At 42.0% G+C, this 17,945-nt stretch overlaps 2 protein-coding genes across 2 annotated transcripts; one reads left to right on the top strand and one right to left on the bottom strand.

The window, feature by feature from the left end:
* The first annotated feature begins 4,832 nt into the window (after positions 1–4,832).
* LOC121604327 (small integral membrane protein 28-like) lies at positions 4,833–8,078 on the top strand. The gene is made up of 2 exons (XM_041933817.1): positions 4,833–4,931; positions 7,656–8,078. The coding sequence occupies exons 1-2, from the start codon at positions 4,833–4,835 to the stop codon at positions 8,076–8,078; spliced, it is 522 nt and encodes a 173-aa protein (XP_041789751.1).
* A 6,087-nt stretch (positions 8,079–14,165) lies between these two features.
* LOC121604285 lies at positions 14,166–17,387 on the bottom strand. The gene is made up of 5 exons (XM_041933764.1): positions 17,255–17,387; positions 15,642–15,812; positions 14,919–15,431; positions 14,770–14,830; positions 14,166–14,560 (listed from the first exon to the last, which is right to left on the bottom strand). Exons 2-5 carry the CDS (start codon positions 15,799–15,801, stop codon positions 14,440–14,442), a joined length of 855 nt encoding a protein of 284 aa, XP_041789698.1. The 5' UTR covers positions 15,802–15,812; positions 17,255–17,387; the 3' UTR covers positions 14,166–14,439.
* Between the last annotated feature and the right edge of the window lie 558 nt (positions 17,388–17,945).

The following is a 17,945-nucleotide window of genomic DNA, read 5'->3' as shown; positions in this document are numbered from 1 at the left end:
TGTCCAGATGTTGCCATTTTTGCCAGAGCTGCTGTGACAAAGCATGTTTATCGCACCGTGCCAACAGCATCCAACTTCAGCAGAGTGAAAAGCAAAGCCTCTTATGGGATTACAGCCGCAGTCTTTTACTGAGTCAGACAGAGAGAGAGAGACACAGAGAACAATATTCTCCCAGGAAAATCACAGAGACTCAAGCCCTGAGAAATATTCCACATTGCTATCAAGTGTTCTGCAGGACTTTTTACACTTAACCTACTGGAAGTAGTCGCCTGTAGATGTAAATCGTCATGTTCCAGCCTTCACGGCTTGGACCGTCAGTTTAGCAGAACTTTGTTGTTTTCCTCTTTCCTCTCCTATTAATCACCACAGGACCCTTTGGGGGACCCCACCCTGCTCCACCTCGAGCAGCTGCATCAGTAAAATGCTGTACTCTTCCTGTTGATACTTCAAGTGCACTTTGCTGTGCTTTTACTGAAGTACTACTGCTTTACTGCTGTGGGAGTATTTTTACACTGCTGCGTTTTCTAAAGTAAGGAATGTCTCCAGCTGCTGCAGTGTAAACAGTTGGTCGACGTACAGAGTGAAAAATAGATGTGATGTCAGGCGGGCCAGTGCGATAACTCTGGGCAACATCAATGGCGTCAGGTCTGACTTTACCCACGATCCTCCTCTCCACCTCTGCATGCTCGGACCCGGTCCTCATACTGCCCACTCAGCTCGCCACGTGAGGAGTAATTACAGCTGGCGTCTGCACGCCCGCGGCAGTAATCCTGCAGGGACAAATCCCCCCCGCTGCCCCCGAGCATCCTGCTGGGTCGAGTCCAGGCAGATGTTGGACCTCACAGCTGGACTGCAGACATGTCTTTGATCAGCGGTGGCATCAGCATCATCATGAACAGCATCTGGACCTCCACAGCAGAGTAGCTGATGGACGGGAGGCTATTTGTTAAATAACAGAACAATGTCATTGACGAGAGGTTCACTGTACATTTACTGTACAGTGAACCTCTCGTCTACTACAGAAATATGTGGCACTGGTACTTCAGTGTTTGGTCTTTGGGATACTTTCACTACAGTCACTACAAACACAGAAATGCTGGTCCCAAATCAATGCTGGAGGAGGATCAGTTTTGACCTGATGAAGGATCAAGAGGTGTATTTCAACACATTTTGTGGCTTGAAGTGTGCAGTTGTTGCTTATTTCATTCATTCTGCTTCTTAAACAACATCGCACCTGCAGTACATGATGTGCATATAATTACAATCACAGCAGGCCCATATTTGGGCCCCAAAAAACATTTATATTTATATTGGGGTGGCAGTTGATAGAATTCATGGCTTCTTCTCCGGTCCATGTTTGTTAATCACACCATATATTGATTACCTTTTATATTGTAGGTCAGAAAGCAAACAGCTAGACTCAGGCAGGCCAATCACTGCTGCTGCCATCTGCTGTCATGGCTTTGAGTTTATCTTTGACCTCGGTGTAATAGAGTATAACGTGGTTGTTTTTTATTTTGTGTGTCTGTTTTTTTTTGATGACTCAGAAACTGTTCATACTCCAACAATTATCTATGTTCCCAGTTGTTCCATCTCTTGAAAGAAGGGGAGCTGTGTCAGTGTACCTGGAGATGTGTCAGGTTTTCAAGAAAACCTTCAATTCTACATTTCACCAGTGTGAAATAATAAAAGAGAAGCTTGTGTGCTAACGAGACGCTCCCATGTTGCCTTTCAAATAAGTGGAAAGTGACATCAGGAAGTCACCTGCAGTTACCTGTAGCTGGTGTACCAGTCGCCTCCGCAGGATGCAAATACGTGCGATATTTGGATATGCTGCTCTTCACACGCCTGTCACACATCGTGCCAGAACACTTTCACTGATGATGAGAGACACACCATTGGAAGCAACCACTTTGTCCTTTTCTAAAGATTGTTCTTTCACGCTGAGTCCAAATGTTGGGTTTCAGAGATGAAAAGGTGCACAAATTTCATATTGTCTGTTCAGGGCGTTGTGTGGCTGTATCAGAGTTAATGTGCTCATTAACAGAGTTGAGTCAGTGTCACCTGTGCAGAGGACAGAGTCTTACTGGAAAACTTTGCATGCATGAAACAGGGTTTTCTGATTTTCCAGCACGGTGTAGATCCATTTTTGTTAATCTTCCCTCCGTGTGGCCTGCACCCAGAGCCCCGAGAGGGGGGTGACTTACCTCATGAAACTTGAATCAGTCTGCTGTTTAGCTGTATTATGACAAAGTCTGTGACCCGGCTGCAGCAGGCGTGCTGTGATGAAGTGCATTCTGGTTGTTGTACGTTTTCTACCCTTTGAGCAAACAGACCACCACAGCCATGTTTTCTCCGGGCCATGTAGCACCAATTTCAAACATGTTCCCATCTTTCTAATGTATAGAGAGCCCAGTTTCATGAAAAGACCACGTTCACAGTGGTGAAATCCATCAAAGACATCATTAACTCACGGCTCTGCAGAGGCAGACCGGACTCTGAACACTGGAGCCTTTTGGCCTAAAGAAAGAACCGAGTGAATCATGTTTCTCTCATTTATCACACTTGATGGATGCAGTACTTGTACTTTTTGCACTTCCACATGTGGTAGCATATTGATTCAAATGTTATTCAACCATTTATCCAGTGACAGCCTGTTCGAGGCTGACGATATATGTGTTCACCTCATGCCCCTGTCTGTTTGACTCAGTAGTGTTGAAACGTTAGAGTTTGTGTACATTCACACACGAGATGTCGGATGCAGTTCTGCTTCTGCACCACAGCTTTTGCACCGCGTAGCTGTTAGTGTGTGTGCTCATCCCATCATCAGCGGTCAGAGCTTCTGGCTTCTTTAAATCCCTTGATTGAAGGCGTGTTGAGGATTTAAAGCAGAGTGCGGAAAGATTTTTGAAAATCTGGGTGGAAAATCAAGCGTCAGCTTTATTCAGCGACAGTAGCAGACTTCGTCAGATCTCTTAAGCGTCTGTGAGAAGTCAGGAGGAGACCTGAAATGATCCTATTGACCACAGAGGGAATTAGGTCATTAAAGAAAGTTGGTTTAGTTTGATGAAACAAAAGAAAAAGTGAATGACAGAGAAATGTAGTGAAAGAAGAATACAGGAGCAGCATTTCCAGACAGGTGACTGAGTGATTCAACTTTCTGTTTTTCATATGCTGTATTCATACATGAAATAAATATCCTGCAAACACTGCACTTCACTGTCCCATATTTATTATTTTCTAATTTAATTAAAATTAACATTTTATTTGTTTTAGATGGTTTACTGTTCATGTTGCACAACATACCTAAAATATTATTTAAAATTGTTTTCTTATGTTTATCTCGACATTCTTTCACACAGTCATTAGATATTTCTCTTTTATACCGTATCATTAGATGTTTAATGTCATGTTCCTTTGTCTTTATTAAAGATTTTGTTACATTGTCCAAGCAGTAAAGACATTATTTCCCAACTGCCCACCTGCCACCCCACTTGCTGATGAAGACCATGAAATGCAGCTGAAAGCTCTTTTGCCGACAGTATGTTGTGTTGCAGATTATGGGGACAAGTTAATTAAATCTTGAGTGATAGAAACTGTTAAAAATAATACAAAAATAAGACAAAAATGAAATGTATATAGACACGATAAACCTGAGCATCTTCTTTATTCTGATGAAAGAAAACAGGTCATGTCATTGCTGACAATGATGACCTGACCTTCCACACTGTGAACCGTGCACAATCTGTTGCATAATCCATCCTATAGATATTTAATCACTACTGGCCTCAGGTATTTTCTCTCATGCAATATTTCAGTGAGGATTAATGTAAGGAGGCTGCACGCCAGCGGCTGCGAGGCCGACTCGTGTGTTTGTCCTCCTGAGCTGCTGCTTTAGGTTTTATTAACACTCTGTCTCACACAAACACACACACACGCACGCACACACACACACACACACTCAGCTAAGCAGATGCTTGACACCATCAGGTTCCTCTCATGCAGCTGTGCAAACCTCACAGTTTCATATTCATCCCTAATATCCAAACCCTACCTGTACAGTACTCAGATCAAACATAAGGCCAGCACCAGTGATGGAATGTAACTAAGTTTACTCAAGTTTACTCAAGTACTGCACAGACTGGAAGCACTTGTACTTTATGTGAGTCTTTTATCTCCATGCCACGTTCTACTTTTACTCCACTCAGGTCGCAGTCAAGAGAAAATGAGCTCCACCTCGACCAACTCTGTGATGGTGCATAACAAAGCTGTTGTCTCTCTCTCTCTCTCTCTCTCAGACACACACACACACACACACACACACATATGAGCAGTGGATTTTTCACAGTGTGTTTCTTCCTCAAGTTTGTTCCACGTGCCAGAGATTTGATCTGAACAGAAGCCACACCTTTTTCTGTCACCAAGCTTTATACTCACAGAAACTGGACACACACACGCACACACTCACACACACACACACACACACACACACACACACGCACACATTGTGATATAGGGCAGCTGTACGGCTCTAAATCCCATCATTGGCCTGAATCCAGTTGCTCTGCTGCATGTGTCAGCATGTGAGCAGCTGCTTAGCTCGCAGCCCCTCCCATCAGACCCTCCACCGGGCACCATCCGCCCATCTCACCCTCGACTCCCAACATCCCCCTCCTCCCCCCAACCACCAACCATCCCCTCCCTGTTCTCTGCCTTGTTTACTCCACTGGACAACAACAACTGGATGCTTTAGCTGATCACCATCTATTTACTCTACAAACACACATTTCTCCATTCACCGGCACCACCGGCACCACCAGCACCTGAGCATCATGCGGGCGCTACTGGAGAGCAGCTGGATGAGGTTTGGACCAGCAGGCCGGGGGTCGTACGACTGGGTGACACGATCACCTTCCACACAGGAGAAGCAGGTGTGTAGAGCTCAAGGTCAGCAGTGATAATCTGACACGTCTCATCCTCAACATGCACCTGCAATAATGAAAGCATCCCGCTCACATTCATACGGTGCTTCTGCTCGTTTAAAGCCTTAATTCAAGATACATCATGCTGATTTGAAGCGAAACATTTAGATATAAAACATTCATTTTCAAGTTTGAGTTTTATGCTAATTCATTTTCTTAATGCTTGTTCTTTGCACTGTTCTTTTGGCTTTTGTGTTGTGTGTTGTATAAAATCCCATCTTGAGATCACAGTGGTGGAAAGTAACTTAGTGTATTTAGCCAAGTACTGTACTTTGGTACAATTTTGAACTATTTGTTGAGTATTTCATGCTTTTATGCTACCTCTGCCAGATGTCAGAGGGAAATATTGTACTTTTTAACTGACCACATTTGTCTGACATCTTTAAAGTTATTTTTCAGATTAACATTTTACTGGAAAAGATACACGATAAGTTTATACAATACAAAAGCAGCAGATACTTGGAGAGCTTCTTCATTAATGTATCAGAACTTTGTTTTTTCTTCATCATCTGACAACCCCTCAGATTTATCTGGTGACCTTTTGAAGGGGCTCGACCCCTCGGTTAGGCACCACTGGACTAAACGAGCTAACTGTATATAAAGTAGATGAAAGTAGCTCCACCTGGAGCCGACAGTCAAATGCTGCTCTAACATCGATGCTTCAGTATTAATAATTTAATTAAGTCATATATGATGATTTAGAGACCTGGTAAAACCTTTCCTTACGCAAACTTCAAATACAGGGTTTCTGCATGTAATCAAGCATTTTTACTCTGCTATACTGGCAGTTTTACTGATGTAAAGAATCTGAGTACTTCTTTCAGCACTTAGGGATGGACTTAGGATATGCATGTACCCCTGTAAAATAAAAATTAAATAGATAACTAAATAAATATGTTGCACATGTGTGTACATGTGGCTCCAGACCCTACGTGTGGCCGAAGAAGATTTCTAAAGCTGCTCTAGTGACTTTTTCATTCTAAAAGTCATTTACATACTGTGCAGTATAACCCATATTTACTATGATATGTATGTTTATTATGTTTACTGCAGCATAGCACATAGCATAACACACATAGTTTACTTCTGTCCATTTATAGATTTCATATTGTTTATTATTTATTGTTGATTGTAATTGTTTTATAGTGTACATTTTTTTTTACATATTTCTGAAGTATTTTCACATATTCTCTCAGATATACTCTTTGATCACTGTTGTACAATGGAAACAGCCGCAGCTGATTAGGAATCAATAAAGTATTCTAATTATGATTTTATTAGGACCCAGAAGCTGAAACTGCTGAATGTAAAACCAAAAGAGGAGATGTGGGAAAGTGTAGCAGGTTAAAGAACTGATACCTGCTTTTTTCTCTTTCTTTTTTCTCTCTTTCTTTCTTACTGTCTTTCCTTAAGGGTCCTTTAAGCCTCATATAAAGTCTCAGACTCTAACAGTACTTTGCAGAGAGCCACACTCAGATGGATTGAGCATTAAAAGCTGTCCAGTCGTGCAGAGGACCAGAGTCTGCAGGGTGCTGGGTCATCCAGGCAGCATTAACTAATTGCTAGAAAAACTGAGGCAGGGGGAATTTGGGACAGTGTGAGCGGATGTAAACAGCATGGCCACATGTTGTTCTCTCACAGCTGGAGGGGTGCAGGATCGCCCTTCTTGTCTGGATCAAACACAGACTTGTAATGCGTGATGAGCAGCGCTGCAGATTTACAGGATCTGTCTGAGTCTGCAACACATTCATTCTACTGAGAACCAAACATCTGTGATAAACCTGCTGCTGACTGAAAGAAGTTGTTTATCACAAAACCTTCAAAATGAAATGCAAGAGGGCTTTTTTTTTTTTTTTTTTTGCATTTACTGTCAGTTAATTGCTAAACTCTTTAAAAGGGCGCTTGGATCAGCTGGAAAATGCATCGTCACAAAGCTGAAAACAGGCTGTCTTTCTGAGCTCATGAAGAGTAAACTTCTTAGAGATATGTGATATATGAGATATATATGATTAATGTAGCAGTCATGTTAATGCACAAACATCAGATATAATAGTAAAACACTGAGAGGGAACATTTTACTGCACTATGAGTAATTTTACTTAATACTTTACATACTTTAAAGGTGTCGAATGCAGGACCTTTAAGTGGAGTGTTTTCAGTGTGGCATTAGTACTTGTGTGTGGTATTAGTTGCTGCTGCCCTATTACACATTATTGGATTGTTGGATATAGCATAGAAGCAACAAGAGTAGTTCAAATTAGCTTCACTTTTACCAGCTGCAACATTAAAGAAATTAACACATTAAAAGATCAGTGATTATAATCCAATATTACAATTTATATGATGTATTGGATATGATGAAATGGGCCAATGTGCTTAATGAGTACTTAGTATATTCTGATCTACTTGTGAGAGAGTATTTTTATATTGTAGTTTTATTATTATTGGAATCTGGATATTCTTCTTTCACTGACTTTGGAAATTCAAATTCCCAAACAAATGTGAAAGGAATCAAATCACTACAAAGCAGCTGACTCACAGTGAAACTGGGACTTCTGGGGACATTTGATGGGTTAAAACTATTATCATCAAAACTGCCAACGAGGCCCTCGATATGAAAGTCCCACAGAGACAAACATTTCTTTACACCAGGTCTTCCTTGTTCAACTCCAGGGCTTTGACTGGAATGAGCTGAATCTGGGAGAGGACAGAAAGTCAGAGCTGGTGGTCTACGTTGTCCTCCCGGTCGTCTCCGTCCTTCTGTTGGCTCTCCTGGTGGGTTTGATTTACCGCCGGTGCTCCCGCAGCAAGCTGAGCCTGGCCGACATCATCGCTCTGGACCTCCAGGATGCAGAGAGCAGCGCAGAGTTCCTCTCCTCCCTGACCAGGAACGCAGAGCGCCACACCAGCACCAGCTCCGACGGGTCGGACGGGGTCTTCGTCATGGTCTACCTGCCTCCACCCTACGAGGAAACTCTCACCAAGATCACCCGGGCCGCCAGCCTCTCCAGCTCCAAAGATGTGGAGTCGATAAAGATCGAAGATCTGGAGGCCAAGCTGTGTCCGGAGCTCAAGTCCAGTGGCAAATATGTGTGATAGGCGTTGAAAAGACATTACAACTCCAACATTTGCTGTTTTTATAACTTTGTCATCCATAAGTCATTCACCACTCATTTCTGCAGCTCTGCACAGCTGTTTAGCCCCTTTCAGCTTAGTTTTGGTTTCACAACACATTCACTGTCTGATTCAGTCTCAGCGCTCTCATCAACTTCGTTTCCAGCAGCTGTTTTCATCAAGTAACTCTGATAAACTACCACCTGAGACCAGCTGGTGAGGAGGGTTGAACATTTAGCAGCTAAAAGGCCAAACCAGTGCTGAGAAGTGAAAGCTGGCCTCATGTTCATCAGGTAAAACTCGACCCCCAGTAGGTTGATGATGTTTCCCTGTGTCTGCTGGATGTTTAAGCTGGCAAATGTTTGTGTGTCAGCCTGTTTCAGAGTTCTTCTGCCCTTTTACCGTGCAAACATCAATAAATACATTTTTAAAGGAGTTGCGTGTAGTCCTGATCAGCTTTGTTTGGTTTGAGAATGTGCAGCTGAGGCTGATGGGAATCTCATTCGTCTGCAGTTGTCAAGTCAGAAATTGTATTAAACGGCATTGAAGAAATTTAAATTTTGAACTGATGGTGGCACGAGATGAAAAGTATCATTCATGGTCTTGAGAATGGGCCAATCAAAAGACAGATTTGAGGCACATGAGCCAACACAATCAGGAGCAGTGAGGAGTGATCGTGTTAGAGTAGTGAATGTCAACACGCTGACAGCAGCTTGACAGCCTGTGCTCACATGAGGGCTCTACCAGCACGTCAATAAGATGTTGAGATATTTCACAGGATAAGTGGAAGATAGAGGAAGAGTTAGAGGAAGGAATCACTTAAATTATCAGGATGACATGGATGTCTGTGTCAAATTTAATTCCAATCCACTGAATAACTGACCAAATGCTATTTCATTAAGAGCCCAAAACATTACATGGAGCCATTAAAGTCAGTGGGATTCATTCTCCGGAGACCCTGAATGTCTGTGCAAACGTTCATGAAAATCCATTTTCATGTGACAATGTGATTAATATATGTATGTAAACTGTGTGGATGGAGCAGGGGTCAATGCAATGGAGAGGAGTGTAATCAATGAAAACAAGTGTGACCTCTAGTGGTGATAAGTCAGAACATAAAGCTCTCCAGGATTGTTAATGGTCTTTCAACATTCAAATCACTATACTTTAAATTATATGATGATATCAGTAGAAGTCTTGCTTGTGGTGCCTTTAAATTATCAATCAAATTATCAAATTTGTTTTGGAGATAAAAATTTACCGTGAGCAAAAAAATGTTTCGGTAGATCAACATTTGGCCTTTTTTTGGGCCTTTTTTTGGGCCTCTACATGTCCAAAAAAGAAAATCCTTATTTATACTAAACATTCATGGTGTCGCTAAGCAGAGACAGGGGCAGGTTAGAGGAGATTTATCTCTTTGTATTAGAGCTTTATTTTCTATCAAACCAGCAGCTTGTTTAATGGCTGTAATAACTGTTTAATAGACAGCTCTTTATTCAGTATTAGCTGCTGGCTGCACTTTCATCATTCATCACTGGAGGGGCAGTGCTGAGTTTTTAAGATCTAAAGTAAGATCTAAAGATAATATGAGAACATTTGAGTCTTTCTTTTTTAATAAAACAAAATATAAGATTACCCCTCCCCTCCCCATTTACTTGCTGGCGACTCTACCACATGTTCAAACATATATCACAAATATGTTTAAAGCCTTTCTGTCGACCTTATTGCATTTTAGAGGAAATTCTTTCATTAGTGCACGTTGTGTCACTTTTTTCCATCAGATTTAATTCTTAGATTATAGACATGAAAACCCAACAACAAGTGCAACATGCTTCACTTTATTTTTGCCACTAATCACTGGCCACTCATTTGACAGAGGGTTGATCTTCCAGTGATAGTTATGCACTAACTGAATTGAGTTTCTGAGCATTCAGAGAAGTACTCGGAGGCTTGTACGGCTCTGCACTCTCTCTGGTAGATGAGCCTGATCCTGCAAATAAGGAGATCAACATCAGCTGAGGTTGCTTTTGTTACCTAAAAACCTGTTTTTTCAAAAACAGCTTACGATAATAACTTACATTCTTCTTAACTCTTCCCAGTGAGCTGCTTGGAAACCATTTTTACTGTGAAAATATTTGCATTTCACACATTTAAATACATGTCTAAACTTTGACTGTTAACAAAAGTGTGATTGAAAATGCAAAAATAAGTAGGTCAGGTGAAACTGTCAATGAGGTCGTTGTACAATAAAGTCAACATAAATCAATGTGTAATACATTGTGAATTCACTTACAGAAGATTGGTGAAGATACTCAGCAGGCAGCTGATGTCGTCATGTATGTTGTCATCAATCAAGTCTGGAAAGAAAAGACGTTTGCTGCTTTAAGGCGAAGGTGCAAGTTGAATGTAGTTTAACCTGAGTGAAAATGTACACTTCTCGAGGAAAAGAAGGGAGTGAACTATAGCTCCCGATGTCTGAGCTGTCACATAAACACACTCCACACACACACACACACACCTCTGGTGCACACTGAAGGTGGCTAACGTCATTAAATTGGCTGTTTGGGGTGAATAACCACAAACTGTAAAGACACTGGTCAAAGCGGTGAAACACACATGTTGCTGTGGTTGTGACAATACCATGCAGATATAAAACAAAGGCAAACTGAGACTCACTGCTGCAGTCTGTCGTACAGATGTTGGGCGATGCAGTCGTGCCGTCGTTGCAGACCAGGTGGTTGCTGAGCTGGAAGAGGCCATAGAGAGTCCAGACCTCGTTGTCCAGGTGCGGAGGCCTGGTTGGCGGCGGGGGCCGGGTGCTCGGTGGAGGACGCCCGATATGCCGTCGGCTCCGGTTGTGAGGCGGGATCGTGACTGAGAGGCCCTCCAGCTCGGCCAGACTGAACATACCCCCATAGCTCAAACCCCTCTTCCCCCTGTTGTGCTGGTCTCCTCTCCCGGGAGTCAGCTCATTGATCGCACTGGTGTTAAAACCCGACGCCAACTCCACGTGACAGACAACTGGAGGCAGGGGAGAGAAGAGAGAAACAAACTAAACTGACAAATCATCTCCAAACGGCACACTTTTTAATCCACAGTTCCACAAACTAGTGGACAGACTGCTGTTCAGTTTGCTGTGAATGTTCATGGTCCCCAGCGGATGATTCCGGATGATTTTATGATCCCCTGATGTTTCCTCTAATGCCACCATCAGCCCAAAGCTTCTTCTTGTACAGATGAAACATCAGAGTCATATATTATCCCATAAATTGGACAAATTAAAACCTGCTGGTGGCATTAAATGAAAAGTTAAACATCCAGTGAAAAGGATTTGGTGACATCTAGTGGTGAGTTTGCAGATTCCTGCCAGCTGTGCACCACTTGCCTCATGCTCCCCTCCAGTGGCTGCTTAAAAATATTAAAAATACCAAAGGCGCGCTCTAGCGTCAGTGTTTGGTTTGTATGTTCTCAGCTACTGTAGAAACATGGTGGTGCAACATGGCGGACTTTGTGGACGAGGACCTGGTCTCTCTAAAGATATAAAGAGCTCATTCGAAGGTAACAAAAACAAAATTATTGATATTTTCAGATGATTATACACAAATGAAAACATAACTTATATTATATTCTATTCTCTTCTGTTGGGAGAGTTTGTTTAGGAGTTTTTTTTACCACAGATTTGTTGAAATTTATGGTTCAAACCCTTGTTTCTTTATGGTTCGACATCCAATTTTATGCTGTAGCAACACTTTAAGCTCGAAAACCACTTAGTTAGGGTTGGAAAAGATCATGTTTTGGTTTAAATACCTGGTTTAGTCGCTACAAGCACGGCTGCAGTCATGTGCTGCTTGACAGTCATCTTCAGCTCATATACTGTACATGTACCAGTAATCTGAACTACGCAGACTATATTAACAGAAATGGTTTGCAGAAATGTACAATGCCAACTGGGCTGGGAGGAGGTATGTGGGTTGGTCTTGGGTTAAGGGTAGGGTTAGGGTAACCCTATAGCAAATAATGCTTGAGTAGCTAAGGAATCTAAAATCAGATCTGAAACTTCAAAAGTCTTAAATGTTAATTTTCTCCACTAATAAAGCATCATGAATCACATTTAACAAATATGCAGCTCTGGGAAATTTTTCAGCCATTTTTTTACTGGCAATTAACCAATTCAACATGCATTTTTCTAAACCAGTTACAGTAGTTTTCAGCATTTCTAAGGTAAAAGCTACGGCTGGGACTTACTCTTGGCCACTAAGTTCTCCTCAGTCATTCCTTTTTGCTTCGCCTTTTCTGGCAGGTCACCGATTGCTGTCATCAGGACATCCCTCAGTTCACATTTGGTCACAAGTCGCCCTGCAGCACGACTGCAGCACAGCCCCAACAAGAGAAACACCACAAGTACCCTCATCTTGACTCCAACTCTCTGGGAACGTATGTGACATGATATATATACTGTCTGCAGAGCCACCGGTGGCAAATCACAGAGAACACCTTTTGTTCTCCTCAGATAAAGGCTGCTCCCCTGGCGCCTACAAGCAGGGGTCTGGAAATGCACAAACGTGTGCCAAATCTCACGCTCAGCTTTGGGTTTCTGAGCTGTAACGAGGTCGGTGGAGGAAAAACGATCCATCCACCTGAAAACATCTTTTCTCATTTACAGGTTACGCCTTCGTCCTTTTGAAAGGACCCGGCCATGAGACTAAAAACCAGATAAGGTGAAACAGCTTCTCCTCTCATGTCATGATAAGGCATTTATAATTTTCAGAGGATCGTGTGTCAGCTGTGAATACAGAGTGTGTGTTCAATATGACGGCATTAGCTTCCTGAGCACAGCTATCAAGTTAGGTCCAACAAAGAAAGGAACAATATCAAGAGCAGCAAAACAGCAGCATGGAAGATGAGCAGAAGAATACAGTTACAGTTTTAGTGAGCAGCTTTTCCATGAAGGCTCTTGTTAATCTTTTAATACTGAACCTGGATTAAAATCATCACTCCTCTAGTGCTCCAGGTGGATAAATCAAACATGTAAAGGACAGATTTTAATGCAGGGAAAGTAAGAAAGAGCACTGTTGTGGTCATTTGCCTTAAATAGTCTTCTGTTGAAACTCAATACAGCTGTAATGAACTTTGTTTATTTGAAAAGCACTTTTCATGCAAGATATGCAGCTTGGAGCGCTTTACAACAAAGAAATCACAGAAAAAAGACAAAATGAACATAAAATCATGGATAGAAAATGAATGTGAAATAAAATGAATAAAACACACTTGATAATGCGAAAGATAGTGAAAATAAGAAAAAAGACGATGCATGACATGAGATGGAAAACAAAACCACTGAAAAATCAGAGTAGATACAATGCATATAATCAAGCCAAATACAGCAATTAAGGACGAGCAAAGTTTCATGGCTGTATCAGAAAATCATGGCTAGTTAAAAGCTAACTTGAAGAGGTAAGATTGTAGCTTTCTCTTAAAAATATTCAGCAAGCTGCTTCCCTGATAGCTGTGTTTCAGAGCTCTGGGGTGTCATTGATAAAAGCTGCATCCCTGATTTTCTCTCAGCTGTTGCTGGAAACCAGCTGGAAGTATTAAATACATTTTCAAGTACTGTACAGTTTTGAGGTACTACAATATATTTGTCTACAACCTTTGAATGAATTGAATCTAGTGAGTTATAGATCAACTGCAGCTTTATGTGTCCAGCTGCCCGGTCCAGGTCCTCTGATTGGCCCTCGCTGGTTGTCTCTTGCTTCAGGGTTCAGACTAAAGGAGGCTGTGGGTACCTTTAAAGAGCCACACCTGTTTATACTTTCCTTAGCTTAGCATGGTAAACATCACACCTGACTGTTAGCATGCTAGCATTCTGACGTGAGCATTTAGCTCAAAAATCACTGCTGTGGCTGGAGACAGCCTCACTGAGCTGCTGGTGCCACTGTAGACTCTTAGTTTAACAGGTAGCTCACCTGAAAATGAATGCACACCGTTCACCCCACTGTCGTTTCTGTCTAAATGCCACTTGCTGAAACTGAACTTGCTGATCAGTCAGTTATCGTCCAAAACGTGTTCTCAAATGCTTCATCAAAACATGTTTATTGAAAAATTGCAGAAAGCAGAAGATACAGAGGGTGTTTTCTTTGTTTTTCTCATCAGGAAATGATCACAGATTAAAGTGGTAATCGGTACTACTGAAATGAGTTCAATTATTGATATTTATTTTCAGTTTAATATCATTTCAACCAAAAACAAACTGCAGGAAAAAGACTCCAGTAAAGAAATCTTATTGATGAATTAAAAAAGAAAAAAACGATTCACAGTGTGAAATAAGTTCAGAGCACAAAGGTCACACTGATGAAGAAGAAGAAATCACGGCTGGTGTGACGTCTTCTGACACTGCTAGGTCACATTCATCGAAGAAGCCTCGGATGTGACGACACCCGTGAGATGGATGACGAAGTATGAACCTGTTTGATGAGGAAAAAGTCAAACAGTCTGTTAAAACAGCTGTCAGCCTGCCAGGACATGCCAGATCCGCATGGTCTCACAGTTATATTGTTCCATTAGTCTGTTTTGATTGTTAATGTTACATTAAACTCCCCTGATTTCTCACTCCTCTGGAGGTGAGTGTGACAGGTGCATCTCAAAGGTAAATTTCAGATGGACACTCTCTTACCTCCAGAGACCAGTCTTCACGAGGCAGTCAATGTCATCCTCTATGTCGTCATCAGTGAAGGCTTCAGGGGGAAAACACACTTATTATCATGCATGATATGTGATTGAAATCATTAGTGATCTCTCTTTTTTTCTGCGCGTCAGACTCACCTTCACAGGTAGTCTCACACCTGTTTTTGGACCGGTGATGCAGTGACTCACAGTAGTGTCTGTCAGACAGCTGGAAGAGCCCGTAGAAACTCTGGGACCTCGGCCCCCTCTTCCTTCTGGGACGCCATTTAAGCGAGAATCGCTTCTTACGTTTCCCACCTTCCTCCAGCTCCTGCTCATCCTCGTCCCCCTCCTCCTCATCTTCATCGCTCTCTTCGTCCGAGCTGTCCACCGCGTCCTCATCCTGCTCCAGCTCCTCCTCATCAGACTGGCTTTCTTCCTCGTCGGGCATGTCCTCCAGGCTGCTGGTGTCAGCGTCCCGCCTCGCTCTGACGCCTCCAGCTCCCGGGGCCGTTGGGTTGGATTCAGAGGTTGGATTTGGGGCATCTGCTTCTGATGGTTCGGAGATCGCTGGTGTGGTTGTCGTCAGTTTGGGGGTTGCAGTTCTGCGTTGGCTGACCACCCTGACCAGGCTGCTGTTCAGATGGGAGCTCATCTCCACTTCGCAGATGACTGCAGCAAACCAGACAAAGAAGGGAAAAGAAGAGAAGATGAAGGAGATGTCAGTGCTGTGGTTGATGTTTGAGGTGTTTCTAAATGACTTTGTGATAGTTTTGCGTCTTGTGTCTTTCTTTCTTCCTCTGGAGTGATTTGTGCTGCCGACTCTGGAGGTCATGACTTCTCTAACCCTGAGGGCTCTAACCCACCTTTCATTAACCTCACCTGTCGCCAGGAGTCTTTCTTTGCATCCCTGAAACCTTTTGAAGAAGACCATCGCCTCCCCGAGCTTTTCTCTCAGCTCGCATCTGGAGACGATCCGGCCTTCAGACAGGTTGGGCGCTACAACTGCCACAGCCAACACCACCAGCAGCCCCAACTTCATGTCGACAGCTTCTGTGGGGAGAATGGGAAGATGAAAACATTACTGTGGAAAGGGAGGCTGGGGTGCATTGGATGTGTGCCTCAACCAATGCAAATTGTTTTCATCTAGAACCAGTCTCGTCTGAAAAATAACAGGACTTTTTAAGGGACTGGTTTAAACTGATCTTTAGTGTTCAGCTCAGTTTGAAGTGAACAGTGTCCTCTAGTGGTGAGAAGAGCTCACTCATAAACAGTCAGGAGCAACAGACCTCCAATTCATGCCTCAGATTATTAATCACTGCAGAGCGCTGTGCTTGTATTCAGGGGATCATTAATCGATGCTGAAAACATCTCCAATGACAGGGGACATTATTGCTAGAAATTCATATATCAGCATATTTATTCAAACAAGTCAACTAAATTAAATTTAAATTTTCTATCTTGCTTACTTCTATCATACTAAGGTGTGTATCTATCCATCCATCTATCAATCTATCCATATATATTTGGATAGATTGATAAATTACAAATGACTTCCCTTGTAATTTTCCAGCAACTAGTGTTTCAGATATATCCATCCATCCATCCATTATCTATACACCGCTGAATCCTTTGCAGGGTCACGGGGGGGCTGGAGCCTATCCCAGCCATCTCTTGGGCGAAGGCAGGGGACACCCTGGGCAGGTCGCCAGTCTACCACAGGGCTACATACAGACAAACCACCATGCACACACTCATTCACACCTACGGACAATTTAGAATTACCAGTTAACCTGAGCATGTTTTTGGACTGTGGGAGGAAGCCGGAGAACCCGGTGAAAACCCACGCTGCACAGAGAGAACATGCAAACTCCACACAGAAAGATCCCAGGCGGGATCGAACCAGGGACCTTCTAGCTGTGAGGCGACGCTGCTAACCACCGAGCCACCGTGCAGCTGTTTCAGATACATATATATTTTAAAAAAATATATATAAAATCAGTCTTAAAGGCTCAATTTCAATTTGAAATAACTTGTTAAGGTTTTACCTTTTGAAGTTTAAAAGTATATTTACAGAAATGTATGTTTATGTCCTCAAAAGTTACATATATATATATATATATATATATATATATATATATATATATATTCATCAGGAAGGGTTCATAAGAGACAACATCTGTCCTTCTGTTATATCCAATATTAATAAGTTACACACAAGAGCAAATAACTGTTCCTACATGACAACACTGATATCTATTAATTGTTTGTTCAGTGTTTTAAATTTCTTATACAGTGTAGTCATTTTATTATGTCTCTATTTTTTCCACCTTCAAACAAAGTTGTAAGTAAAAACAAAATGCTAAGAAAACGTGAGGAAATTAAATGTCAATCGATCACCGTCATTTGTCATGAAATCTAAGAAAAACAGCAGCGACAGTGTGGCAGTAAAAATGAGAACAAAAAGAAGAAGAAGAAGAAAAGATGCTCCTCACCACGTTCTGCAGAACAGATTCTTCTCCTTGAGTTTGCTGATGGAAGTTTGTATCTGTGTCCGCAGACAAAAACTCAGTGAGTTTATATATCTTAACCTGAACCTGTGCACCAACCTGTTTTACTCGTCATCGACATTATTTCCTCATGAGAACAGGATCGCCACGCAGCAGCCCACATAGATTGCTGTGATTGTGCGTCTTGTAGTGTTGTATCTATAGCATGTTTGTACTGTGCAGCACAAATCATGCATGAATCAGTGTTTCTGGTTTTAACATTCAGTCATTTGGTTCTGTAGAAAGTCATCACTGGAAATGTCAGAGAAGCTTCACTCTACTCTGCAGCTTTTTAGCCTCTTTAGCTCTTTTTTTTTCCCATCATTATTTTTATTGAATTTTAAAGCATTTTCACATACAAACATGAAAATAAAAAACATCAACAACAACAAAAAAAACAAGATTACAAGAACAATGACCCCAAAACAAAGGCTTCTCTGTTTTATACTGTGTGATTAAACACAAATATATAATTCACCCATAATAAGGATGTGGAATATCAAAACAAGAAAAAAAGAGCAAGGAGAAAATAAAAAAAAGAGTATTATTTTAGGACATTGCAAAGGACACTGCAGAGGACTACCAATAACTACGCCTCCTCCTCCATCTCACTCCCCATAACACTCAAATCCACATT

Source organism: Chelmon rostratus, chromosome 3, assembly GCF_017976325.1.
Source record: "Chelmon rostratus isolate fCheRos1 chromosome 3, fCheRos1.pri, whole genome shotgun sequence".
Lineage (NCBI taxonomy): Eukaryota > Metazoa > Chordata > Actinopteri > Chaetodontiformes > Chaetodontidae > Chelmon > Chelmon rostratus.
This window is presented reverse-complemented; position numbering and strand designations above follow the sequence as displayed.